This window comes from Ovis canadensis, chromosome 1 (genome assembly GCF_042477335.2).
Source record: "Ovis canadensis isolate MfBH-ARS-UI-01 breed Bighorn chromosome 1, ARS-UI_OviCan_v2, whole genome shotgun sequence".
Classification (NCBI taxonomy): Eukaryota; Metazoa; Chordata; class Mammalia; order Artiodactyla; family Bovidae; genus Ovis; species Ovis canadensis.
In genome coordinates, this window is record NC_091245.1 from 266868917 (window position 1) to 266896809 (window position 27893).

The window sequence follows — 27893 nt, forward strand, 5'->3', positions numbered from 1 at the left end:
CGGCGCCTTTGTGACGCCATCAGCCTGAGCGCCGCTGCACGCGCCACAGCCTTCTGCGCAGTCGCGACCCGGGCGGCGAGGCGGCGGGCGCTCTGTGGCGGCGGGCTGTGGCGGGGGATGCTCCAACGGACACGATGGCCCCCGCCATGCAGCCGGCCGAGATACAGTTCGCTCAGCGGCTGGCGTCCCACGAGAAGGGCATCCGGGACCGGGCGGTGAAGAAGCTGCGCCAGTACATCAGCGTGAAGACCCAGAAGGAGACAGGTGGGCGCCGGCGGTCCGCCGCGCACATGGCGGCCGGGCGTGGGAGCCCGGGGTGGGCCGGGCTGGGGGTTGTGGGAAGGGGGCCCGGTCGGGAGGTGCGTCACGGGGGACGGGCCGGGGGAGCCGCGGGCGGAGCGGGGAGAGCGTGTGGCACTGAGTCGCACTCCCGCGTGTGCTTTTGTGTCCGCTTTCTGCTGGGTCTCGTCCTGTTCTAAGGTTGAGGGGCTGTGGCCGACAATGTCGGGTGGTCTGCTGAAAGTCACAGTGGGTGGTGAAGCTTAGGGTAGACCCGTTCTGTCCAACCCCGAGCCTGGATGCCGGATCATTGGGCTCACCTGATAGATTCTGGTGCGCTGTTCTTTGAGTCACGCCTTCACTTGACCAACACGTTTAGGAGTTGGGATTGCAAAAGAGAAGACAGAATCCCTACCCTGGAGAGAGTTGCCCCGGGAAGTCTAGGGAGGAATTTATACCTGAAACAGAGCTCCTTTAAGCAAAGTAACGGAAACGAAAACCAAAGAAAGAAAACCATCCTCTACGTCGGCCGTTGACGTTCAGCAGGTCGGAGAGGAGGCGGGCTAGCAGTGGGAGAAGGTTAGTGAGGGAGGGTGAGGGAAGGTGAAGTTGAACAAGTAGGCAGCGGCCAAGTCACATCGGGCTTTGTGATTTGGGTTTAAACAGCAGTGGGTACCGTTGAAGGATTTCATTAACTGATCTGTAAACTCCTGAAAGAATGAGCTACAGTGTGCAGTGGAGGTTTGTATGGCACTAAGATAAGTCTGGGCTTCCCTGATGGCTCAGACGTTAAGTGCGGGACCTGGGTTCGGTCCCTGGGTCAGGAAGACCCTCCTGGAGAAAGGCATTGCAACCCACTCAAGTATTCATGCCTGGAGAATCCCATGGACAGAGGAGCCTGGTGGGCTACAGCCCATGGAATCCCAAAGTCTCAGACACGACTGAGCAGCTGAGCATACAAGATAAGTCTGATTTTTTTATTGTTAGTTCTGGTACATAGAGCCTCTTTCAAAGAATTGATGTTATCTCTCCTTGTGCTGACCTCCTTAGTTAATGTTTTATTTTAAGGAAAAACCACAAGAGACTACCCAGGGGAAACAAAGTATCGTTTCATGGGAAGTCTGCTAGAAAGACTTTGACTCTGTTCAGGGTCTCCCCAGCAGATTTAATTTACTCATCCCATATATGCTGGAGATTTCTAACCCTGGTCTTCTAACCCAGATCTTTGCTGCTTTCAGCTCAGATAATGCCCTACTCACCTGGCAGTGTCTACCTTGTGTCCTCAGACCAGAATGTCCAAAAGTGATTCATTTTTCTTCCCGCCCCCCGCCCCCCAACCACCAAACCTCTTGTGCTGCCCCTGCTCTTTTCATTTTGGATGCTAGTTCCCCTCCCCACCCAGACTCTAGCTGGCCTCCTCTCCCCCACCCTGCATCCAGTGTCCTCTGGTCTCAGCTGTCTCATTTCCTGAACTACTCTCCCCTGCCTGGAGCACCCCCCTGCCCCCCGCCCACCCCCTGTCTCATCTAGACTTCTGTAGTTGCTTGCTTCCTCGATCATCTAAACTCCAATTGCTCCCAGTGAACCCCCTGCTCTGGAACCAGCCTGGCTCATCATCTTAAAACAGCCGGACAGGTCAGAGTCCCAGGTCTGGGGACCACGGTCTGTTCTGCCTTTCTCTCCACACCTCATCCCCTCTTCCCCATGTGACTGCTCCACACTGGTTCCTGGTGTTCAGTACACCGATTCTCACCTCTGCCTTCACGTCTCCCATTCTCTGAAAAGATCCCCGCACTTCTCCAACTCCCAGTACTCAGTTCAGCATCACTCGCTCCAAAATGCCTTCTGTCTCACCTCACCCTGCCCCGCAAGCATCCCGGGATACCCTATGTGTGTCTGTTGTGGCACTTAGCTGCCCTGCTTCTTAATTATCAGTCGGTGTGTCACTGTCTCTCCAGAACGCTGTAAACTTCCATCTGTTTTCCTAGTTGGAAGTGGGCGCGCATCCAGACACACGAGGGCCGGCCTGTGTACAGAACAGAAGAAGGACCAGATGCAGCGCCTACGGGTTGAGGCGACCAGACAGAGCCTGGTGTTCAAACCCCTTTGGTGAACAGGCTCAGGGTCTGAAACGTCGGGGTGGCCCCAGGGCAGGATGCCCAGGGGCATGCAGTGCCCTGGGTGTGGTCTAAGTTACTTGTCCTATGCTCCTCACAATGCAGGGAGTGTAGCAGGCCTTCAGAAAAATGACAGTAAAGTGCACATCTAGACAGGGGTGACGGGACAGAATGGACATAGTCTCTGCCACCACTGTGCCTGTCGGAATAGAAACACACTTTCGGAAATAACTTGGCCTGATGGTGGAACCTCACTGATGCGGTCAATTGTGTCTTGTCTCAGGCATAGAAAAGAGAGTCTGAGATGTCACTCTGCTGTCCATTAGCAACTTAGTTTGAAAACAAATTGAAAATCTTTGTAGAGCTTAAAGCAACTAAGTGTTGCTGTACCCGCTTTAAGTGTTGATCATTCACAGCCGTGGAATAACCGCAGTTTTGCTCACAAGAGCTCACTTGTCCCTGTTCACTCACTCGTGTGTTCGCACACCCATTGGGTGCCCACTGTAGGTGTGCTGTTGCTGTTTGGGTCACGGCTTTTGGTGCTGGGAATGAGCTGTGAACAGAATAAATATCTCTGCCTCTTTTTATCTGCAGCTCAGCCTTTAGCGCTTCCCTGTGGCTCAGCTGGTGAAGAATCCACCTGCAATGCAGGAAACTTGGGTTCGATCCCTGGGTTGGGACGATCCCTTGGAGAAAGGAAAGGCTACCCACTCCAGTATTCTGGCCTGGAGAATTCCATGGACTGTGTAGTCCACGGGGTCACAAACAGTCGGACTCAACAGAGCGACTTTCACTTTCACTCAGCATTTAACCTGTAAGAGTGGGATACGTTTTAAAATCAACATGTGACAGTTTGGTTGCATTTCTGCTTTCTCTTTTGGTGGCATGTAAAAAAACAGTGCATCTTGTGGTTCCTGGTGTCTCAGAGTCAGTGGCAGTGATGAGGGAATGAGTACATCTTCACACTGGCAGGGTTGGGGTCTCTCGGCCCAGAGCTTAATAGAATGACTGGAGCTGAGGTTATTTCCACACGGATGTGGGGTCCAGCGTTATTGACTGGAGCTGAGGCTGTTCCACACAGATGTGGGTCGAGTGTTAGGGGCTCAGCAGGCTCCTGGGCTGATCTCCCCATGAGAGGAGCTGTTGGATTTTCTGTGTCCAAGTCTCACTTTGATGTGTATCTCATTCATTTTGAAGTAAAAGAGTCAGACAGGACTGAGGGACTGAACTGAACTGAACTGAAACCTGTATTGTTGTTAGAAACATAGTTGCATTAAGTTTAAGAAGCTCAACCCCCAGAAGAGACCAATCCAGAAGCAGCTGTGGGATGAGTCTGCTTTTAAAATCCACCTTGTGACAGTTTGTGTGTGGGTGACGTGACGAGGGTACGTTGTCCTTCACCTGCAGAGCACTAAGACACATCAGATGGCGAGCATTCTGTTTGGCTTTAAGTACTTCAAACATTGGTGCCTTATTTTTCCCAGTTAAGTTCCTGAGTGAAGACGAAGGACTTCTATACCTGTACTGGGAACAGGTGTTTTTAAAGGGAGCTGTGTCTACTAGGCTGTGGTGGAGGATGTGGGACAGCAATGTGTGACTGCCACATGCCTCCCACTTGTGCACTCAGTCTTGACCCCAAGTGTGAGCCTCACGTGTGTAACAGGTCTTTCCAGGAGGGCCCAACCGGTAAGGAGCAGCATGGGGCCTCCCTGTCCTTGGTCACTTCACATAGGATGAAAGTCAGAACCTGTTTTCACTCCCAGCTCGCTTTCCTACCCGCACTCCACGATCTGCTCTCCCGGGTTGTTCTGTGGATATCTCTTGTTTTCCCTCGCTAAGGTCTCTAGCGCGTCCTCGCCAGCACAGGTGGGTTACCCGGAGGTGCTAGCTGCCCGGCATGATCTCTGAGCAGCGGTCCACATGCTGCTGTCCTGGAAAAAGCACCCGGAGAGGAACCCACATTGTGCCCTTTTTAAGTGAAAAGGCTTCTGAGCCTTGCGCACACGCAGCAGTATGTTTCTGCGTCACACATGATTGTTGCAAAACCGTGCACTAGAAAGATGCCACCAGACCGGGAGCAGGGCCCTCTAGGAAGGGACTGGCTTCAGGAGGCAGTGAATAGGACTCGCTAGTGTATGCTTCGGAGAAGGCAGTGGCACCCCACTCCAATACTCTTGCCTGGAAAATCCCATGGACGGAGGAGCCTGGTAGGCTGCAGTCCATGGAGTTGCTGGGAGTCGGACACGACTGAGCAACGTCACTTTCACTTTTCACTTTCATGCATTGGAGAAGGAAATGGCAACCCACTCCAGTGTTCTTGCCTGGAGAATCCTGGGGACAGGGGAGCCTGGTGAGCTGCTCTCTCTGGGGTCGCACAGAGTCGAACACGACTGAAGCGACTTAGCCGCAGCAGCAGTGTATGCTTTGATAGAGTGTCTGATTTTTCTTGCCGTAGAAACGTGTTCTTACTGCTTAGGATTCTTTTTCAGTAGAAACCTGACAGAATGTCCAGGCCCCACTAGTTTTCAGGGAAGAAACCAAATCTCAGCTTCGTGCTGGGGCTCCGCTGGTGTTGCCAGAGCCCTGCTCCTCTCTAGGCAGCTCTGTGCCTCCAGGTTTTCCCATTCTAGAAAGGCTCCCGGGCATGTGGCCAGCTCCAAACTTCGTCTTCTCTTCAGGTCTCCTGGGAGTAAAGAGAGTGCTTCCTGAGACCCGAAAGAGGGGATCTTCTGTCCATTCTCACACCAGCACCCTGCCCCCCGGACTCCTGCCCTCCTCCCAGACCCTGCCTTGAAAGGGGGCAGCTCTGGAGGGGGGCAGACAGTGAAGCTGCCGAGCGGAAAAAAGGATGCCCAGTCCCAAGCTTCGTGCAGGAACTGGTGTTGTTTAAGTCCTATTTTATCAGTGTTCGTGCCTTTCAAGTTTCATTATGATGAGTTTTTCTAAACAGTAAAAAAAAGGGGGGGGGGAACAGCCCATGATAATATTTTCATTTTGATACTTTCATGCAGTTCTTTTTTTCCCTTTTCTTTAAGAAATATTTCAAACGTATTTCAAATACAAGTACTTTGCTTCAGGATTTATTAATTACCTGGCCAGGTCATCTGATCGGCCCACTTCCTCCTTCCCACGAGATTCTTGGGAAGCAAACCCCTGGTGTCTCATTGCACCTCCTGATACCTAAGTGTGTACCTCTGAGATACAGACCGTGCTAATGTAACCACATTGTCACACCTTTAAGAAATTTTTGCTTAATATGAAATATCAATCTTGTGCATTCCCATCATTTCATGCACTCTTAATGACAAATCAGAATCCACATGAGACCCACCCATAGCGTTTGGTTGTCACGTCTACAGGGACTCTTCAATTCGAACAGTTCTTATCCGGCTTTTCTTTTCCTTGAGCTTATTTGTTGGAAGAACTGGGTCATTTGTCCTATCGAGACCCCACCCCCATTTGGGGTTTTGCTGATTGCATCCTATGGTCTCATTTAATTTGTTTTTCTGTCTCCTATAGTTCCTGCAAACTGGTATTAAAAGTTAATATTTGAAGCAGTGTACGTTCAGTTTTTTGTTTTTGTGAGAATACTTACCAAGCAGTTCTTCCTGCTGCATCACGTGGGGCATCCAATAGGCTTGGTGGTGTTGGTCTGACGCATGCACTGTGAAACCCATCACTAGCCTTTCATCTGCTGTTTCAATGCCATTGATGACCCTGCCCACTTTTGGTATCCTGTCATTTTGCCTTTTCATACTGTTCATGGGGTTCTCAAGGCAAGAATACTGAAGTGGCTTGCCATTCCCTTCTCCAGTGGACCACATTCTGTCAGACCTCTCCACCATGACCCGCCCGTCTTGGGTTGTCCCGCAGGCATGGCTTGGTTTCATTGAGTTAGACAAGGCGGTGGTCCTAGTGTGATAAGATTGGCTAGTTTTCTGTGAGTATGGTTTCAGTGTGTCTGCCCTCTGATGCCCTCTCTCAGCACCTACCATCTTACTTGGGTTTCTCTTACCTTGGCGTGGGATATCTCTTCACGGCTGCTCCAGCAAAGCACAGCTGCTGGAATGGGTGAATTTAACTCAGATGACCATTACACCTACTACTGCGGGCAGGAATCCCTCAGAAGAAATGGAGTAGCCATCATGGTCAACCCAAAAAAGATGTCCTTTTCATTATAGGGGACTGGAGTGCAAAAGTAGGAAGTCAAGAAACACCTGGAGTAACAGGCAAATTTGGCCTTAGAATGCGGAATGAAGCAGGGCAAAGACTAATAGAGTTTTGCCAAGAAAATGCACTGGTCATAGCAAACACCTCTTCCAACAACACAAGAGAAGACTCTACACATGGACATCACCAGATGGTCAACACCGAAATCAGATTGATTATATTCTTTGCAGCCAAAGATGGAGAAGCTCTATACAGTCAACAAAAACAAGACCGGGAGCTGACTGTGGCTCAGATATGAACTGCTTATTGCCAAATTCAGACTTAAATTGAAGAAAGAAGGGAAAACCGCTAGACCATTCAGGTATGACCTAAATCAAATCCCTTATGATTATACAGTGGAAATGAGAAATAGATTTAAGGGACTAGATCTGATAGACAGAGGACCTGATGAACTGTGGAATGAGGTTCATGACATTGTACAGGAGACAGGGATCAAGACCATCCCCATGGAAGAGAAATGCAAAAAAGCAAAATGGGTGTCTGAGGAGGGCTTACAAATAGCTGTGAAAGAAGAGAGGCAAAAAGCAAAGGAGAAAAGGAAAGATATAAGCATCTGAATGCAGAGTTCCAAAGAATAGCAAGAAGAGATAAGAAAGCCTTCTTCAGCGATCAGTGCAAAGAAATAGAGGAAAAGAACAGAATGGGAAAGACTAGAGATCTCTTCAAGAAAATGAGAGATACCAAGGGAACATTTCATGCAAAGATTGGCTCAATAAAGGACAGAAATGGTATGGACCTAACAGAAGCAGAAGATATTAAGAAGAGGTGGCAAGAATACCTGGAAGAACTGTACAAAAAAGATCTTCACGACCCAGATACTCATGATGATGTTATCACTCATCTAGAGCCAGACATCTTGGAATGTGAAGTCAAGTGGGCCTTAGAAAGCATCACTACAAACAAAGCTAGTGGAGGTGATGGAATTCCAGTTGAGCTATTTCAAATCCTGAAAGATGATGCTGTGAAAGTGCTGCACTCAATATGCCAGCAAATTTGGAAAACTCAGCAGTGGCCACAGGACTGGAAAAGGTCAGTTTTCATTCCAATCCCAAAGAAAGGCAATGCCAAAGAATGCTCAAACTACGGCACAATTGCACTCATCTCACATGCTAGTAAAGTAATGCTCAAAATTCTCCAAGCCAGGCTTCAGCAATACGTGAACCGTGAAGTTCCTGATGTTCAAGCTGGTTTTAGAAAAGGCAGAGGAACCAGAGATCAAATTGCCAACATCCGCTGGATCATGGAAAAAGCAAGAGAGTTCCAGAAAAACATCTATTTCTGCTTTCTTGACTATATCAAAGCTTTTGACTGTGTGGATCACAATAAACTGTGGAAAATTCTGAAAGAGATGGGAATACCAGACCACTTGACCTGCCTCTTGAGAAATCTGTATGCAGGTCAGGAAGCAACAGTTAGAACTGGACATGGAACAACAGACTGGTTCCAAATAGGAAAAGGAGTACATCAAGGCTGTATATCGTCACCCTGCTTATTTAACTTCTGTGCAGAGTACATCATGAGAAACGCTGGACTGGAAGAAACACAAGCTGGAATCAAGATTGCCGGGAGAAATATCAATCACCTCAGATATGCAGATGACACCACCCTTATGGTAGAAAGTGAAGAGGAGCTAAAAAGCCTCTTGATGAAAGTAAAAGAGGAGAGTGAAAAAGTTGGCTTAAAGCTCAACGTTCAGAAAGCGAAGATCATGGCATGTGGACCCATCACTTCATGGGAAATAGATGGGGAAACAGTAGAAACAGTGTCAGACTTAATTTTTTTGGGCTCCAAAATCACTGCAGATGGTGATTGCAGCCATGAAAATTAAAAGACGCTTACTCCTTGGAAGGAAAGTTATGACCAACCTAGATAGCATATTCAAAAGCAGAGACATTACTTTGCCGACTAAGGTCCGTCTAGTCAAGGCTATGGTTTTTCCTGTGGTCATGTATGGATGTGAGAGTTGGACTGTGAAGAAGGCTGAGTGCTGAAGAATTGATGCGTTTGAAGTGTGGTGTTGGAGAAGACTCTTGAGAGTCCCTTGGACTGCAAGGAGATCCAACCAGTCCATTCTGAAGGAGATCAACCCTGGGATTTCTTTGGAAGGAATGATGCTAAAGCTGAAGCTCCAGTACTTTGGCCACCTGATGCGAAGAGTTGACTCATTGGAAAAGACTCTGATGCTGGGAGGGATTGGGGGCAGGAGGAGAAGGGGACGACCCAGGATGAGATGGCTGGATGGCATCACTGACTCGATGGACGTGAGTCTGAGTGAGCTCCGGGAGATGGTGATGGACAGGGAGGCCTGGCGTGCTGCGATTCATGGGGTCGCAAAGAATCGGACACAAGTGAGCAACTGAACTGAACTGCTGACCCTGCCCAGATAGATCCATCATGATTCATTAGTTTGAATATGGTTGGATGTAAACACAGGAGACCACACCATAGGTACTGCAGTCGTGACTAAGTCGGTGTGCTCTGGTGGAATCCACCACTCACATGTAGTTGTGTCCTCAGTGGGAAGAGGTATGTCTTATTTGTAACAGGCAGGTTAAGGAAAACCAGTTTGCTTGACCCCTAAAGGAAGGCACTTTAATAAGCCAATTTCACTATAGTTTCTGGCAAATGAGAGCCTATCACAAAGAATCAAAATGCACCGTGATGAATTGTTGGCATGGGAAAGGTCTTTAGTAACCTGGAGATCAGTACCTTATACAGCTCTTCAGCTTCCTCCAAATAAAATAAGTAAAACTCATTCTGTCAAGAAGGGACCTCTTTATCATTCAGAACTAATCCTGTAGAGTCCTGAGATCACATTGATTCTAAATACGTACTTATTTATATTCACAGCATCTGTCCTTTGCTGCACCACAAGGTTCTTCCCAGGCCCTTCTAGTGAAGGATTATAAAGACCACTGTAACGGGCATCAGGCTTGAGGGTTCTGTCTGTCCTCCGCATGCTTGGAGACTTCAGGATTGTGCACTTACCTGATCTCGTGAGTCCTTAGGTTACTCCGCAGTCATTCGGTGATGCCTAGGGTCGACCCACTCCAGAGTTCTTGCTTGGAGAATCCCAGGGATGGGGGAGCCTGGTGGGCTGGCGTCTGTGGGGTCGCACAGAGTCGGACACGACTGAAGTGACTAGGCAGCAGCAGCAGGGTCGACCCAGGAGGCGGGAGTCTGTGTACAACTTGTGGCTTGGCTGTAGGGGGTTCAGACGGAAAGGCAGGCTGGAATAATGAGAACAAGGCTGACCTGGATGATGCCACTTAAAACTGCACGTACCTGGTAGGTGAAAACCATAAGCGGGGAAGAAGGGGTCAAGGTCCAGCCCAGCCAAGAGCCCTAAAAAGTCATCTTTGCAGAAATATCCCAAAGCTTGGCCTGTTCCCCTGGGCCTGTTGTAAGGACTTGGGCAGGCTATCTGCAGGATTTTCGGTCTAACTTGGCTAGACCAGTGACAATGGTGGTGTTGCCGGTGGGTGGGGGCTGGGGGGGAGGTGCTAATTTCAGGCAGAGGACCACTTGAGGGAACTCCTAAATGACTTGTGAACTAAATTAGTTAATTCTGTGTGTGGATGACATTTGCTTTCCTATGCTACTCAGATTGTGAGAACACTCTACCGCCACCGCCCTGCCCCATAGCTGACAAAACTAAAGCATTTATGTCTTTGTTTTGTAACAGCAAGAAAATGTATGCTTCAAATAAAAAAGACATTTACAAGTAAAAGTGAAAATGTACTCAGTATTATTCTCACTGCTTCTGTGGCAGCTCTAAACTTACGGAGGAAACGTGTAGGTTCTGAAATAAGACTTTTCTGGTCTTTTGCCTTTTAGGAGGTTTCAGCCAAGAAGAACTTCTAAAAATCTGGAAAGGGCTGTTCTATTGCATGTGGGTGCAGAATGAACCACTTCTGCAGGTAACCTACAGTTCCCTGTGTCATGTTGCTGGACGCGGGGCACCGGTGAATGAGAGACCTGCCCGCTTTATGCTGTATCCATCCCTGATGTACGGAAACAGATGGAAAACCATTGCTTCAAAGGTTCACTTTCCCACCACTTGTCCATAGAGAAAGGGATGCAGGCGTTGAAGTGAAATCTTTTCAAAGACAAAGACACATAAATTAGATTTGTTATTTCTCTGTCACAGTTTCATAGGTTCCATGGTAGGTTTTACATTATAAAGTTTCTGTTTCCTCCTTTATTATTTGTGGTCAAAAATAGCAAAACGCTAGTCTAAGAGCTACCCGGCTCTGGGCCCAGCTCTGCCACAGTTAAGTGGGGCAGAGTCTTTGTAGAATGAGCAGTGATCCTGGAGCTGATGGTCTCATCACAATGGCAGTGGAGACCTGCCCAGGTGTGTGCACTCACCTGAACCCCTGTCTGCCGAGCACACCAAGCCCTGCCGCCAGAACTATCAGAGAAAGTGGTTTAAGCTCTTGAAGAGCTCTTTTCTGGTGTGTGAAACAGGCCTGTCTTTGTAGCAGGATAGGGTCAGCTTTGGGGGCGCTGTTTGAAGCCCCCTGATGTACAAAATGCCAGGGTAGGTTTTTACTTGTCTGGCTTTTACCTGCAGCTATTCCGCTTCCCCTGAGCCCTGTAGTGACTCACTTTGATTTCATGCCTTTACTCCACTGAACATGTTTTGAGTAGGACAGCAGAGCAAAATATTTTTAAGTTACATTCAAAGTGACAACCAACAGCTTTAGTGGAGGAAGGAAACAGATGAATGGGAACATCACTTTCAAGTCCGGGGTTCATTTAACATGGGTGAGAAAGACTTGAGTCTAGGTGAAGGCCCCATGATAGCGGTGAGGATTATTCTTCTTCTGTGGACACTTCCGGAGGCAGGTTTCTTCATAGACCCAGAGCCTGAGTTCTCCCCCAGACAAGCTTGTGCACCTCAGTAGGATGGCTCTTTTGCTTTCTGCTGCCTTGCCACTGCAGCCTGTCTGCCAGCAAGCCAACAGGAGCCACATGGAGTGACAGTCCCGGTATCTCACTGCCAGCGACGCCCCCTCGTCGCAGTTGGCATCTGCGTTTCCATTATTTGGGGGAATTCGGATGGAATCTCAACCCAAGTTATATGTTGAAAGCCAGGAGTTGAGAGCTGATGTTTCTTGTGTGCGTCAGTTGAACTCACCCTAGGCATAGCGTGTGTGAGCACACAGCCTAGTTCTGAAGGCATGTTGAGTTGGCACAATAGTCCGTTGAAACAGCATTTCACATGTAATGCAATCCAGGTGTTCAGATACACCCTTCTTAGTGGAGGTGACAGTGAGAATGGAGGGGCTGACCCCCTCCCACAGGCCGTGATGCTGTCCTCTCATGGTTCCACGTAATAACCCCGCTGTTTTTCCCCAACCCCACTTTGCAGGAGGAGCTAGCGAACACTATTTCCCAACTCATCCATGTTGTTAACAACTCAGAGGCTCGTAAGTCCTGATATTTTCGTGACTTTCAAAACCTGCTCATCAGATTTGGTAACTTGCCTAAGAAAGCTACTCAATGTTGTTTCTTCTCCTTCCTTCAAAGTTTCCATTTTCAGGGGGGCTAGCGTCACATGAGCCTGGGCACCGGGAGTGTGAATGTCAGGTGACAGACTGTCCCATGGGGAACCTGTGTCAGGCCTAGATACACAGTGAGAGGGTGAACAAAGGGCATCACATTCGGCGTCTCAGAGGTTTCAAAAGAGTCAAAAAAATAACAGTCCTCCAGAGTTTCCACATTCTGAGTTACTTTAATGCTCTCAGAAGCTGTGTGTGACTGTGTGGTGCCACGGTTACCTCTGGATGCTGGTTGTCCTTGGGACTAGAGCCATTTCAGGTCATCACTGGTAACAAACTGTAAAGTAACCCCTCTTGACCAAAACAAATAAACAAAGGGAGAAGTTAATTATTAATATTTCTGAGACATTCAGCTTTGATTACTTATAGAAGCAGAGAAGGCAGAATTCACTGCTTTTGCTCAGCCCTCAGAACAGAACTATCCAATGGCCTTGTTAACGCTCAGTGATTCTCTGGATTTTAGCAGGCTCCCAGCTGACTCGTAAGGATCAAAATTCTGTACATGGAATATACTGTAGCTTTTCATATATCAAGAGAAAATTGTGCAAAAGGAAGTAAAGCAAAAAACAAACCATTTTGGGATAAAAAGTGCTGGTTTCATGGCTCAGAAGAGAAAAACAGTGTTTTATTAAAGTTCACTCAGCTGACGCTGAACATGAAAACAGAAAGCTAACTCTCTGCATGGGTCCCCCAGGTGCCATCAGATGGATGGCTTAGGGCTGATTGTTCAGTGTATTTGGACAAGAAGGACCAGTATCTGTGGCTCAGGACATTTTTTGATTTTTAGCAGAATCATGGCTTTTCAATGAATAATGAAACATGCTCCAGAGAGCTTTCTAGTCAAACATTAAGATATTACCACTTCTTGTCAAAATAAGCTTTTATTTAAATATAAAAAATTATCGAGCATTCTTAGTTACCAACGAGATTTTCTAGCTGCCCAAGAACCCTTGAGAAATCCTAGTCTGTTGCCCTTCGTGACCTTTCTTGTTCTGTGGTGACACGGCACCCTGCGAATGGAGCGCTCAGAGCCTCTTGTTCCCTGCAGAGCACTTGTTCATCCAGACCTTCTGGCAGACCGTGAATCGCGAGTGGCCAGGCATCGAAAGGCTCCGTCTGGACAAATACCACATGGTAAGGGTGGGGCCACAGCCCCTGACGGGCAGCTCGGGGTCGGGGAGGCGGCTGTGTGCGTCATAAGGTGACCAGCAGGGGGCACCAGAGGACGTGTTCGGAGACATCAGTTTTCTCGCTTCCAGCTGTCAGAGTCTGGGGCTCCTTGGTTAAGTGTTTGATCTAGAAGCTAATCTGTTAGTGTAGGAACTTTCCACTTTGAGGATCCAGGCTGTAGCTGTCGTTCTGCTAAGCTGATGGGTGTTTGTCACTTTCCTTTTTGTAACAAAAGTTATCTGTCTCTAGCTGATTCGTCTGGTCCTCAGGCAGTCCTTCGAAGTTCTGAAGCGAAACGGCTGGGAAGAAAGGTTGGTGAACCCTCTGGGTTAGCATTTGGAGGCTTTAAAACTTTTAAGGCAATGGCGTGGTTTTCTAAGTGTTTCAGTTAACAAGTCTGAGTCACCTGATCCATGCCTTCCACTCTGAGTACCAAGAGCCCAGCGTCCTCATGCCTGAAGAACTTCAAATCCCGCAGAGCTGAGCATACACAACAACACTTTATACTCATTTCAGTGATTGTTGAACTTTCTCCATCGTGCATTGCTTGTTTAGCAGTCGGGCACAAGAATGTCACATTCTCTCTGGGGATGGAGAGGATGTTGGCAGCAGGGGTTGTAGAGCTGTGTGTGTTTTTCCTTTAGCCGCATCAAGCTTTTCCTCGACGTCCTGATGAAGGAGGTCCTGCATCCTGAGAGTCGGTCTCCAAATGGAGTGAAGTTTCTCTTCATCGACATTTACCTGGACGAGCTGTCCAAAGTGGGCGGGAAGGAGGTAAGAAGGGCAGGCACCCTGCCACAGTGCACGGGGCCAAGGTGCCCCTGAACCGGCAGCGCCTGGGCCCTGCTCTGAGTGCTCCGTGGGCTGGAGGTAAAATGCTGTTGGCAGAGCCCAGGGGTGAATCGGCGGCAGCAGCATGAATGGGTCAGCCTGTCCTTTGACATAGTTATTCCTCATCTAGAAATGTGTCCTAAGCAGGCAGTGGGTCATGTGGACAAAGATTTGTGCGCTAACAGGGTACATGGAAGTCTGATACCCAGAATCAAAAACAACTTAGATAGTCCACTGAAGAATTCTGTAACACGAGGAGATATTCATGAGGTTGAGTTTTTAAAAGTCGGGACTTCCTGGCAGTCCAGTGGTTAGAAGTTCCACTGCAGCAGGCACTAGTTCACTTCCTGGTTGGGGCGCTAAATTCCCAAAAGTTGCATTGTGTGAGATGGACAGACAGATAGCAGTATGGAGGAACTTCCCTGACTGACTGTCCAGTGGTTAGGACTCCTTGCCTCCACCTCAGGGAACATGGGATTACTCCCTAGTCAGGGGACTGAGATCCCGCATGCCATGTGGCATGGCCAAAACAGAAGTAGGGGAACAAAGAGGTAGACAAAGCTACACAAATGGTATGGCTTGTTGAAGACACAGGTCTAGAAAGGAAATAACACAGTTTTTGGCAAGCCAGTGATTATCTGAGTTGGGGATGAGGAGTCATGATTCCTTTTTTTTTTTTTTTTTCACAAGTGTCTGCAGTGAACATGTGTTTGTTTTTCCTTTGTTTCATAATTAAAAGAAAGTGTATGTTGTTGTTTTCTAATTCCTTCGCCTTGGTGTCTGGGAGTGTCCTGTCTCCGTGGAGGAGGGAGTCTGTCGGGGATGTAGGACGGAACAGTGCCGGCGGTTGGGGTGGGCAGTCCTCTCTGGCCACTGCACTAAGATGCTTGGATGCTTGGATGGCGGCCATGACTTTTAGCAGAGTGCGTTTTGGGCATTGTGAGAGATGTGTGGGTCTGATTCAACCTGTCTGAAAAACACCAGTGGTTCCTTTTTCAAGGGCACATCTGAAAGACTCTTTTTTATTCCCCCTCGTTTTTTTTTTTGTTTGTTTGTTACAGCTTTTGGCAGATCAAAATCTCAAGTTTATTGACCCGTTCTGCAAGATTGCTGCCAAGACTAGGGAGTAAGTGATTCATGTGTTTCTTTTACCACTTCAGTTGGTACTTCTTTATGGGGGCTGGTGGTGAAGTTGTAGGTGAAATATGACGCACAGGTCAGCCAGCACTCAGAAGCACCAAGTTCTAACTCCCATCAGCTCTGCGTCCTGGCTGGGCTCTCCCAGCTGTGTTCCCCAGGGGCTCCACCAATCTCTGCCGCCCCGCGCCCCCCCTGCACCTGCGTTCCTTCTGTCCCAGGTCCCACCACTCCATCACACAGCACTTAGCATTGATGGCCCCTTGTGGCTGCAGTGCGTCAGCGCAGGGTGTGGCTAGAAATGCAGCGCTGGCCCGCGGGTCCCTGGTGGGCTGGACTGGGCGAGCAGTGGGGCGCTCTGCGTCTCGCCCCCTGCGCTCCTTGAGGAAACGGAGTCCCGGCCATCCGCTAACACACTCTCTCTGCTGTGCTTCCGCCCTCAGCCAGACTTTGGTACAGACTATAGCTAGGGGTGTTTTTGAAGCCATTGTAGATCAGTCTCCTTTTGCACCTGAAGAGACAGCCAAGGAGCAGAAAGCACAAGTGGGTGGCGGCGGCCTCTCAGAGGAAGAGGCGTCTGCAAACGAGATGGCCTGGAGAAAAGCAGCCAGGAAAAAGAAAGCAGGTGAGAAATTTACTTGAAGGGTCTTTCCTAGGTAAAACTCACGTCACAGGAGCAGTTTTCAGTGCATTTGTTGGCAGCTCACTGACTACCACCTGGAGTCGATCAGAGGGGCCTCTGCCTTGACACCACCCGTGGAGGGAAGCACGGCTGTGTTAAGACGCCTGCACGGTCCAGGGCCTGGTCACCCTGGGCAAACACATACACACTTTTCTGTGTCTCCCAGGTCACGAGGCTTTCTTCCAGGGTTTCATCATTTCCATTGCTGTTGTTTTGGGTTCTATGTGTTTTTTGACGTTGCAGCTTTAAAAAAAAAAATCTTAATCTGGCTTCATGCCTGTCAGGGTCCCTTGTCGGAGACCCAGTTTACAGATGTGTTGGGAATGCAATCTTGTGTCTGTAGCTCTCCTCTCTGTCTCCGCCTTCTTCCAGGATTCTTTTCCTTAGGAAGTGTAAACACCCACCATGGACTCACCTTGCTCTCAGCACTGTTAAATGTCCATGGGACTCACATGGGGCATTTAAATTGCAGCCTCGTCAGAATTTCCTGTGCTTGATAGTATCTCAGTGCCTTGGCGATAGGTGAAGGGCTAGTTCAAGATATACCCATGCCTTTGAAATGTCCTGGAGTCGTTTAAAAGGAAAGCTTTCAAAAATTAACGGCCAGGGAAGGATTTTTTATAGCGAGACATAAAAACCTAGACAATATTTTTAAAAAGCAGAGGTATCACTTGGCTTACAGAAGTCCATATAGTCAAAGCTATGGTTTTTTCAGTACTCACATACAGATGTGAGAGTAGACCCATAAAGAAGGCTGAGCACCGAAGAATTGTTGCTTTCAAGTTGTGCTGGAGAAGACTCTTAAAAATCCCTTTTACTGCCAAGGAGATCAAACCAGTCAATCCTAAAGGAAATCAACTCTGAATATTCATTGGAAGGACTGATGCTGAATCACCAATACTTAGACCACCTGATGCTGGGAATGATTGCATGAGGAGAAGCGGAGGGCAGCAGAGGATGAGATGGTTGGGTGGCATCACCGACTCAGTGGACATAAATTTGAGCAAACTCCTGGAGATAGTGAAGGACAGGGAAGCCTGGCATGCTGCAGTCCAGAGGGTCGCCAAGAGTTGGACACAGCTTAGTGATTGAACAATAACAAGAACCCTGTGTGAGAAGTGCCTGGTTTTTATGCTTAGACATAGACGTATATAAACACATATGTGTGTATCTGGAAGAGTATGTAAGGTGGCAGGAGCTAGCCTGCATAGCAAAATTGTGCCTGATCTCTTATTTTCCTTTGTGCTTTTGTCTGTTTTTCTAAGTCCTCTACAATGATGTTATTTTATTATTTAGTTAGGAAAGAAATCTTTAAGAAAGAAAAGATATTCTCATTTTAAATTCACCATGGGCGACACTAGCTGAACAGCCTCAAGCGTGTTTTGTGTTGTCTCTGGACCTCTCCTGGCGCCACGTTTCTGTCTGAACCAGAGCGCCCCCTTTCCCTAAGCGCCTTCCAAGATGTCCTCCCAGGTTCTCCATCAAATGCTTGGGGGACCTGCCCAGTCTTTTGCCTGAGGCCACACCACTCAGGAGCTGAGAGCGTGCCAGAGACAGGACACCTGTGAGAGCCTGTGAGATCTCAGTAGCAACGTGCATCTGCTTCTCCATAATCACGTTAGCTGTACTTGTTGTTTATCCGTTTTGTTTTGTTTTTTAATAATTTATTTTTTGGCTGTGCTGGGTCTTCATTGCTGCTCAGGCTTTTCTCTAGGTGCGGCAGCTGGGGGCGTCTCTCTAGTTTCGGTGACGGGCTTCTCATTGCTGTGGCCTCTCTTGGTGCGGAGCATGGGCTCTAGGGTGTGCAGGCTTCAGCAGGTGTGGCACGTGGACTTAGTTGTGGCTTCTAGGCTTTAGAGCGCAGGCTCAGTATCAGTAGTTGCAGTGCACAGGCTTAGTTGCTCCCTGGTGTGTGGGATCTTCCCGGGCCAGGGATCAGACGTGTGTCTCCTGCATCGGCAGGCAGATGCTTTACCACTGAACCACCAGGGAAGCCGTATCTGTTTTAAATATAGCAGTGTGTACATGTTGATCCCAAACTCCTAACTATCCCTTCCCCCCCTATTCTTCTCCCTGGCAGTCAGGAATTTTCCAAGTCTGTGAGTCTGTTTCTGATTTGTAGGTTTCTTTGTGTCATTTCTTTTTAGATTCTACATAGAAGGGATGTTATGTGATATTTCTCCTTCTCTGTCTGACTGACTTCACTCTGTATGACAATCTCTCAGTCATCCATGTTGCTACAGTTGGTATCGTTTCATTTTTTTAATGGCTCAGTAATATTCCACTGTGTGTATATATACCATCTTCTTTATCAGTTCCTCTCCTGATGGACACTTAGGGAGGAGCAACGGGAGGAAGGAAGGACGGACTTACTGTACACACCAGGAACTCTGCTCAGTGTTATGTGGCCGCCTGGATGGGAGGGGACTTTGGGGAAGCATGAATATATGTGTATGTATGGCTGAGTCCCTTTGCTGTCCACCTGAAACTGTCACAACATTGTCAACTGGCTGTATCCAATATAAAATAAAAAGTTTTAAAAGTCCTGTTAGCATTAGGTCATTGTGTTTCCTGAGGTGGCCCCTGGGGGTCAGCGTCGTGCTGTGGGGAGTTCACCACTGCCCCAGCTTTCCTGAAATGGGACAGACCGCCCACTCCTCCCTCTGGCTCGAGCCCCTGTCCCACAAGTTTGCTGTCCACCTCCACTGCAGTTCATGGGGGGAGTTCTGTCTGTGAGGTAATTAAAAGGCAAAATGTATGAGGTTTGTTTTTTTGTCTTTTAGTGTCTGGAGGTTGAAAATACCAAAAGACACCTAATTGGACACTGGCTCAGCCGTGGCCATGTGTCTGAATTGTGTCTGTGGATGTGTCTCTCGATAGCACTAGGCAAATGTCACCCCGGAAAAGAGGAGGGCAGCCAGGAAGGTGGACAGGATGGCAGCGGAAGTGTGGAGGACACCGGGCCACTTCTCCAGGTCGGTAGCAGTTGTCTCTCTTTGTAGAGAGCTGCCTAGCTAAAGGGGAATTAGGATCAGAGATAATTAAACCACAGGCCTAATGCATAAGGTTCGTTTTAATCTCTGGGTCACTGGTGTCACTTTTCTTATAATGAGCTTATTGGAGACAGATTTAAATACGACGGCATTTTGAAAGATGTCAGTCTTCGTTTTGGCTTTAACTGAGATTTGATGTCTTCTATACAATTAAGCCAGCCCGATGGTACTTTTTCAATAAAGGGAGTTTACTGTGTTACCAATTACGAATTGAACATCTAGGTTAAGTTTAGAAAACAACACAGCCCCCTAAATTTTCATGAAGAAGAAGTAAAACAAAGAATAGCTTCCCCCAAGAATAAGTAGAAGAAAGTTTTCGAAGGCAGTGGCTGTTAGGCACCTGGTGGGCAAGCCTTCGACACGTTGTGTGGACGTCCTGCAGGGAGCGCTCTGGGCTGCGTGTCTCCAGTTGGCATGATTCCTGGTCAGGTGGGGCTGTACTTCGGCAGACACGTAGCGTTTCTTCTCACCTAGTTTGACTACAAGGCGGTTGCTGACCGACTCCTGGAAATGACCAATAGGAAAAACGTCCCTCCCTTCAACAGGAAACGTCTCTCCGAGCTCATCAAGAAGTAAGTGACTGGGGAGGAAGGTTTCACCCGGCAGTCCTCCGCATTCAAGCCCTGCCCTTCTGTTTCACTCTGGGCAGGAGCTCTCACCCACTCACCTCGAATGCTTCTGCACTTCACCTTACACACACGTTCACTGGAAGGTTCTGGAGAGGCTCTTGCCTCTCCAGTTCCCCTCTCTCCAGGCAGCTGCACTCACCCCCTAGCTATGTGGTAGAGATGGAGGAGGAGGTCTTTAGGTCAAGACGTAGCAGCAAGGGTCAAAGAGCAGCTCAGCTACCTCCTCCCCACCTCCCCGGGAGTGTGCCGGAAGCGTGGTTCTGTCACCTGTGTGACCACAAAGTCCTGCGGCTTGTTGCAACTGACGACAGGTAACAGCTGAGCCCCACTGGGCTCTGTGAGCTGCCCTGTCCCAAGCACTTACACAGATTATTTCACACTCAGGCAAGCCCACAAGGCAGCTTCTGAGATTGTCCCATTTGACAGATGAGGTAGCGGGGTACAAGGAGGCCACCCATCGCCTGGGGTTGCATTTGCCAGACCTGGGGCTGGACTCAGCCTTTCTGCTCCCTGGCGCTGCCCCCGCCCGGCGCACGCCTCCACACTTGCTTTTGTTCTAACTCAGCACAGTCATGTAGAACAAAACACTGCTGGCCATCTCCGCTCAGTAACAAAGAGGGACTGGATTGTAAGTAGACGTGGAAGCTTTTCCACCTCCAGTCTCATTGGGATGTGCCAGGACAAAGCCTTAGATCTTCATGTCATGCGTGTGATACTTGAGGGCAGTTTTGTCCTTGGTTTCTGGCCTTTACCTCACCTCCTTCCTTCTCTACCACCCTTTCTGGAGAGGAAGGAAAGTGACTTCACAGACTCCAGGTGTCACTTACACGTTAGTTTCTTACATAGTGAGTGGAAAATGACAAGGTCCTAACCTATAGCACAGAGGACTGTGTTCAATATCCTACAATACACCATAATGGAGGAGAATTTGAAAAATAACTTATATGTGTATAATTGAGTCACTGTGCCATACAAAAGAAATTAGCATTGTAAATCATCTATACTTTAATAAAAAATATATTGAAAATTGGAAAAGAAAAAACATACATTGATAATAGAGCATTGAATTGTACACTTTAAATGGGTGAATTGTTTGGTATGTGGATTATATATCTCAATAAAGATTTTAAGGAAAAGCATATCTTACATCGTAAAAGGTTAGTGCATGTGTTTATGGGGGGCAGGAAGATGCAGTTTCTTTAGGAAACTTTGTTGTTTTCTTTTTCAGATTCCAAGATATCTCTGAAGGTGAGGAAAATCAGAAGATTGTAATTGGTGATGTTCTCAATGAACATGGGCACCATGGAGCTGGGCGCCATTCTTCTTGTTGGGGTGGGGCTGGTGGGGATTAACAGGTGGATTCCAGCTTGAGCCTTCCTGAAGAAAAAAGGTCAATGTCAGAGTCTCTCTCATTGGGATCAGTCGGCCTCCATCCCTTCCCTCCAGTACCCCCGGGGTCGGGGAGGGGAACGGCTCCTTGGAAGCTGGGTTACATTTGAGCCAGGTGGGTGTGTCTGCTGCCCCCGCCTCTTGTGCATTTGGGGTGCTTCAAATGGGGGTCCCACAGGCCTTGCCGAGATGTGGAGGTGGCACATCCGAACCCTGTGGGGTGAGCTCTAGAGGCTGTCACCCTGGGTCTACAGTCCCTGACCTCACCTCAGCTAAGAAACCTGCAGAGCATAGTCTATAATTCCGGCAGCAGCAACTTTTCAGGTTGGGGGTGGAGAAGCAGTAAGGGACTCGGCAGGAATCAGAGTTGAAATTACCCACATGGGGGCAGGGCCATGCTTGTCTCAGAAAGCTGACCAGACGTTGTCTTTGGTGTCCAGCAGGCAGTCTCTCTCACCTCAGTTTTGCTGAGGATACCACTGCTGACGAAGATGACCAGACCCGCAGTCAAGGAACACATAGGAAGAAAGGGAATAAACTTCTGGAGAAGACAGACATGGCAGAAGGGAAAGGTGAGCTGCAGAGCTCTCGGTCAGCACGCGGTGGGCCAGTATGGCCCAGGGAGCACCTTTCATATCCACACAGGCCACTGCAGAGTGAGAGCCATCACTCTGAAGGGCCGAGATGTATAGAGAGTGTCTCTCCAGCTGTTGTGCTGTTTGGGGACCGTGCTCCAGCCTTGCTGAAGTGGAAGCATAGCGGACTCCCCATGCAGGAAGAGGGTGGGGATGTGGACGTCCTAGGTGGACGTTGCCCTTCGGGGCACTTGTTTTATTACCAGATATGGGCCTGAAAATAAGTAGGAATCTGAATCCTGTTTCAGATCTATTTACATCAAAATAGGCCTCAGGAAGTTTTCCGGGTATGGTTGAGGAGGGGAAGAGATGGGGAAGTGAGAAAGCTTGTGGGGTTCAAGGACACAGAGAAGGGCCTGGCGGGGACTGGCGACATGCTGTGGGTACCCCCAACCCTGGCAGGTCCCCTGGGCACTGGGCACTTGTTGACTGACTTGTGTCTCTAGGAACCACGTTTTCCCCTGCCAAGGAAGAGAGCAAAGGTGGCATTCCAAAGAAAAAGAGGAGGAAGAAGAAGAAGAAGCAACTCCAGGCTGAATGCACAGGGCCCAGTGGGGAAGCCACGCGCCCAGTACAGAATGGGAGCCAGGAGCCAGAGGCCAGTCCCAAAAGAGCCCCAGAGGAGAGTGGGGCTGAGCTGGGAATTTTGGCCATGCCCGGCACCCTGGAGCAGAGCAGCTCGGAGCTGCCCTCCTCACACAACAAAAGGAAACGGCCCAGGAAGAGGAGCCCAAGGATCCAGGTGGAGGGCCTGGAGTCAACAGCATCATCTCTGGAGGGGGTGGCCCCTCAGGCGGCCCCAGCCAGCGGTGCCCCTGTCCTGAAGAAGAGGCGGGAGCTGGGAGCCCTGCTGGTCAACGGCAGTGGCCTGCCTGTGCTGGCCTGGCCCCCACCCCAGAGGGAAGGGCCCCCTGCCAACCCAGCAGACAGAAGGGACTGCCCCACCTCCCTGCCCCCAGGTGGGAAACTGAAGAAAAAGAGTGGAGGGCCCAGCGGCCTTGACCTTTATGACTCGTGCGCTCAGAAAGCTGCCATTTTGAAAAAGAGGAAGAAAATGAAGGAGATGTCAAACTCAGTGGAGCCCAGAGGAATGAAGCTCATCCCGGCCCTGGTAAGGCAGAGGGGGGCTCCCAGGCAGGAGTGTCAGGGCCCCGCCCCCTCGGCCCCAGGGCAGGGGGCAGTCAGACCCTGGACCAGGAGCCGTCATGGCTCCTAACACCTACCAAGGAGTAAATAGTGACCTGTCTCAGAGGCGTCCAGTGCCTCCCCTCCCACCCCCATCCCCAGTAATCAGAGGTGTGACAGGGCCAGCATCAGGCTGGGGGATCGCCCCAGTGGCCCAGTGGGCACTCCACCTCCATGGAGTGAACAGGCAGGGTGCCCCCATCACATGCGGAGCTCATGTTCCTCCAGCTCCTGGCCAGTCCTGGGCTCTACTGGCAGGAGAAGCCCCAGACTCTTAGCCCTGTTCTTCTTCACTGGAAGCTTTGCTCCTCTTGGCTCTCTGGAGCAGATAGAAGGGCTCAGACTCTGGGTGTGCAGCTCTCGCCCTCCTCCTCATGCATGCGTGTGGCTGCGCCCATGCAGGGCAGCCGTCATCTCCCTGGGCTGCTTCCACTCCTTGCAGAGGCAGTCCTCACAGCCTGCGCAGCTGGATGCATGACCCCCTGGGCCTCCCAGCGCCAGCTCCTGCCCTGCCTAGCATGCGTGCCCACGGCTCCTGCTTTTTGCAGCACTTCTGCAGAGCCCGCTCCTGTTCCAGAGCCTCAGGGGTCAGCGAAACCCAAGGTGGCCCCTGTCACACAATGGTTTTGGCAAGTCTCTGGTGTTCCTGACTGAGAAGTTTGTCACCTTCCTCTGGAGGGAACCTGGAGCTGCAGACCTGGGCCAGAATGCTGCCCCTTGTGGAGGAAGACCTCCCCAGGACGCGGGCACAACTTGTGCCAGGCCTCACAGCGCAGGACCTCCGAGGGGTCAGTGGGAGGTCTGAGGGCAAAAACCCATTCAGCTGGGATCCAGGAAGTCCACTCCCACCTCAGGCCTTCCCTGACACTGGAGCACCTGTGTCACGTCCCCGGGGCTCTCCAGCCTCTGCCCACCACCCAGTGGTCATTGCTGCTCATCTTCCTTAACTGAGAACATCTGAGAAGTTTTCTTTTTTCCCTGGCAGCCCCTCTTGGAGATGGTTGGAGGGTCTGGGGAGGTCTTCCTCCACAAGGGGCAGCATTCTGGCCCAGGTCTGCAGCTCCAGGTTCCCTCCAGAGGAAGGTGACAAACTTCTCAGTCAGGAACACCAGAGACTTGCCAAAACCATTGTGTGACAGGGGCCACCTTGGGTTTCACTGACCCCTGAGGCTCTGGAACAGGAGTGGGCTCTGCTGTGGGCGGGTATCACTGTAAAGTCCCAGGGAAGGTTCTGTGCCTGCCTGTCCCAGGCCCCCGGAACCTGACAGCTTCACACCCGACCTCTGTGCAGACTCTCCGTGGGCGGTGGGATGAGACAGTGAGCTACAACTTAGCACACAGTCTCTGAAAGCCAGAAACCCTCTGACATGGGCACAGGTTTGTAGATGGGTGAAAGTGGGTTCTTGTGGCCGAGAAGACAGGAGACCCCTGGCTGCGGACATGGAGCCAGCGCAGGGAGGCAGGGGTTTCTGCAACGTCTGCTTCAGAAGTGAGCTGTTGAGGGGCCTGGGGTGAGCCTGTGGGTGGGTGGGTCCTCTGTTTTGTCTGCTCCCTTCCCACACGCATGAGTAGGAGTGACCCCATCTCATCCCCCTCACACAGGGCAGTGGTGGGGTGCGTGGCCCTTTGAAGAAGAAGCTGAGGACGGAGAAGGACTTCGTACAGTTCGACGCTGTGTCCTCCCCGAAGCCCCTGTTCTTCAGGAAGGCCAAGGGCAGCACTGCTGCCTCGCCGGGCCCCACCCTGCAGGTACTTGCCCCACACTGCTATCCCTCCACACAGTCCCACCCCAGACCCCCACCCGTCTGCAGCCAACCTCTAGCCTCTGCTGCTGTCTATGGCCCCTGTTCAGGGAGTCAGGCTGGCCTGAGGCAGACCAGGGGCTTGGCCAGGGAACTTGAGGTGCAGTAGGTGATGCTGTTGTACATCAGCAGGACATGGGGGTCATCCTCGAATTCACGCGTATAGGCGTTGAGGGGGAAAGTCAGAAACTCTGTAGAGCCTGGGTCTGTAGGTGTGCCCAGGACATGAGGGGAGGAGGTAGGAGGGGCCCCAGTGGTGGGAGGGGGCCAGGGCTGTTCTCAGGTCAGGAAAGCAGGGCCGGCTCTGCTGAGTGCTCCTCGGAGTGAGCAAGGCCAGGCCAGGCTGCTGGGCTCGTCCAGTCTGCCTCCAGAAGACACGGGTCCTGGTGGAGCCATCAAGGTGGGCTTGGGTGCTTGGCTGGCCCTGCCAGGGCACCCACGACAAGTGAACATTTAAATAGCACCCACTCGGAGACTTCCCTGGTGACCCAGTGGTTACGACTCTCATTCTCAATGCATGGGGCACAGGTTTGATCCCTGGAGAGGGAACTAAGATCCTGCATGCCCCATGGTATAGCCAGAAAAATTAACAAGCACCCTCTTAAACCAGCAAAGTGACTACTGTCTGTGTTAATATTTGTGTGTTCTTTTAAGATGTCTTGAGGATATTAGTTCAGTGACTCAAGACTTGTGCAAGCCAAGTTTCTGTCCTAAAATGTTGGTGATGTTAAAGCAAAAGTGGTGGACAGAACTATGGTGTTCTAAGAAGGAGCTTGTCAGGGTGCTTCAGAATGCAGAATGGGTCCCCTTCCGGAGGCCTTGACACAGGACTTTGGGACACGCATGTCCGTCGCCCACAGAAGCTAGATTCTCTTACAGGGCGCCCGTGCTCCACTCATGAGGTGAACTGTGGGGTCTGGACCAAGGTCAACCGTCCTCACTCTGCTCCCTCTCCCCCGGACCCCGGGACAAGGCGGTCCTTGCAGAGTGGGGCTGGCCTGCCACTGCCATGCCTGGAGACATCGTGGGTTCTGGGGACGGCTTAGCCATTGTCTTTTTACTCCTTGCCCTGCCATTTTTTCCTGCAGCCACACAGAGCCCCGTCCAGCTCCAAGAAGGTGACCTTTGGGTTGAACAGGAACATGACAGCAGGTGAGCGGGGGTCAGGGTCAGGCCTGTCTGTGGGTCTCGCTGTCACCACGGCTGCCCTGGTGAGCGGGGGTCAGGGTCAGGCCTGTCTGTGGGTCTCGCTGTCGCCACGGCTGCCCTGGTCCAGGCATCCCGTCTGGGGTCGGGGAGGGTCGGGGGGGATTGTCTGACTGCTTTTAGTACACGTGTGATTAGTTTTGTTTCTTCAAAGGAGGAAACCAAGCTTTTTAGAGTACATAATGAGTTTAGGTCCTGGCTGTGTTTAGGGACCACAGGTAAGGGTGTGTGTGCGCAGAGGGGAGGGACTATCTGGAAGGGACCTGAGAAACTGGTTTTTAGAGCTAGAGAAAACAGGAGGAATGAATCTGCCATGAAGGAAAGGCTCCTCCTGAAACTGTTTAAACTTGGGGTTCACCAAGCATCCGTGTTCCATAACTACCCCATGGCCCACCAGTGCCCCGTCCAGGTGGCCTCGGGGCATTTTCCGTGGAGGAGGAGAGGCATCTGAGGGCAGGAGCCTCGCTGGCGGCCCCTCCTCCCGGGCTGAGGGCCTGTGGGAGCCTGCGAGGGGTGGGGCAGCACCAGTGGGGCCGGTGGGCAGACAAGAGGAGTCGTGCCCTGTTAACTGTGGCCTGGCTTTCGTCCGAGGCAGAGTTCAAGAAGACAGACAAGAGCATCTTGGTCAGTCCCACGGGCCCCTCCCGAGTGGCCTTCAACCCTGAGCAGAGGCCCCTCCATGGGGTGCTGAAGACCCCCACCAGCTCGCCGGCCAGCACCCCTCTGGGCCCCAAGAAGCCGCTGACCGCCACACCAAAGAGAAGGCCAACGGCTATGGACTTCTTCTAAGATAGTCAGAGTTCTTTTAAAGACTGTTTTGTACAGAATGTTCTATAAATTATAACGTTTAAAAGGCAGGGGCCTTTGTATTGTTTTTATAAATTCCCATGAGTTGTGCGCACGGGGCTCTGGGTGAGCCTCGGCTCTGCTCCCCAGCCCTATCTGCAGGGCTGCGGGCAGTTTACACGTGAGCCGTCCACTCTCCACCGTCTTGGCTGTGGGCGTGAGGCCGTGCGGCTGGGAGCTCGCTGCCAGCGCCCCAGCACTGCTGCTGGGCCTGGTGGTATCTGGGGCTCAGGTTGCGTCCAGCCCCTGCGTGTGCAGCTGCGAGCGAGGCTGGTTTTCTGATGATTTGTAGTCTTAAGAGTCTTTTGGTTTTCGAAGCACGATTCCCACATTGTGTGGGTATTCAGCAGTCCTAGGTGGATGACATAGCTGCATCAGCAATGCTGTGCTTTCTCTCCACGCACTCGGCGGGGTGACCCTGCAAGTAGGGCATGGGGGCAGGAGAGGAGAGCCTCTGCCCTCAGGGCTGGCTGTTTCCTCCCTCCCTCTGCCTTGGCCTGGTCTCCTCCCTGGTTTCCTACCTCTAAGCCAGCCTAGGGGGTCCTCCAGGCACCGCACACCTGCCCGCGTCCAGGTCCTCATGCCAGCTGTGCGCCTTGACCCCCGTGGCTGGCAGCCCTCAGCAGCACCCCCATCCTTGACCCCCACGGCTGGCGGCCCTCAGCAGCACCCCCATCCTGAGTCCCGGCTCCTTCTTTCTGAAGTGCAGCCGCCGTGGCTGAAGTGTGGCTTCCTGCCGGAAGGCCAAAGAATCAGCCTTTAAGGATTGTCTGTGCTTATTTGTTTGTGGCTACCTTTTTTCAGATGTTGAAGCTTGCACTTACAGATTTTTATAAAGTTCTAATTTTAGTTAAGTACAGCAGTCGGGGTGGAAGACGCTCAAAATGCAGTTGGAAAAACAGAAACACAGCTTACATCAGTGCTGGCCAGGTGGTTGCTCAAGCCCTGGGAAACGGCATCTGCCCCTTGGGCCTGGGTCTGAAACGCTGATCTGAAACCTTAGGAAAGCCCCTGGGTACTGCCTTCCCGGCCCGTCATGAGCTGACAGTTCTCAGAGGAGGAAGAATCTGGGGAAGACGTACTTTCAGGTCTCAGCTTGGGGCATCTCCACCCTCCCCAGTAGAGAACCTTGGGG

General features: G+C 50.7%; 1 protein-coding gene across 3 annotated transcripts; it reads left to right on the forward strand.

Moving 5' to 3' along the window:
- Positions 1-42: 42 nt before the first annotated feature.
- RRP1B (ribosomal RNA processing 1B) lies at positions 43-26769 on the forward strand. 3 transcript variants are annotated; one of them, XM_069566345.1, is made up of 16 exons: positions 43-264; positions 10464-10546; positions 12004-12061; positions 13242-13327; positions 13613-13674; positions 14008-14137; positions 15256-15320; positions 15775-15956; positions 18894-18988; positions 19541-19638; positions 20924-20943; positions 21528-21656; positions 22166-22830; positions 24507-24653; positions 25795-25858; positions 26508-26769. In XM_069566345.1, the coding sequence occupies exons 1-16, from the start codon at positions 135-137 to the stop codon at positions 26699-26701; spliced, it is 2208 nt and encodes a 735-aa protein (XP_069422446.1). In that variant the 5' UTR covers positions 43-134; the 3' UTR covers positions 26702-26769. The 3 variants fall into 3 exon arrangements, with proteins under 3 accessions (XP_069422446.1, XP_069422429.1, XP_069422438.1); XM_069566337.1 differs by having other exon boundaries at positions 52-264; positions 21525-21656; XM_069566328.1 differs by lacking the exon at positions 20924-20943 and having other exon boundaries at positions 49-264; positions 21505-21656.
- The last annotated feature ends 1124 nt before the right edge of the window (positions 26770-27893 follow it).

Bases quoted from the DNA above. Each gene is read 5' to 3' on its own strand.
- RRP1B (XM_069566328.1), top strand. From the start codon at position 135: ATGGCCCCCGCCATGCAGCCGGCCGAGATACAGTTCGCTCAGCGGCTG. The intron at 15,321-15,774 runs GTAAGTGATTCA...TTCCGCCCTCAG, and splicing joins ATTGCTGCCAAGACTAGGGA to CCAGACTTTGGTACAGACTA. The intron at 25,859-26,507 runs GTGAGCGGGGGT...CGTCCGAGGCAG, and splicing joins GAACAGGAACATGACAGCAG to AGTTCAAGAAGACAGACAAG.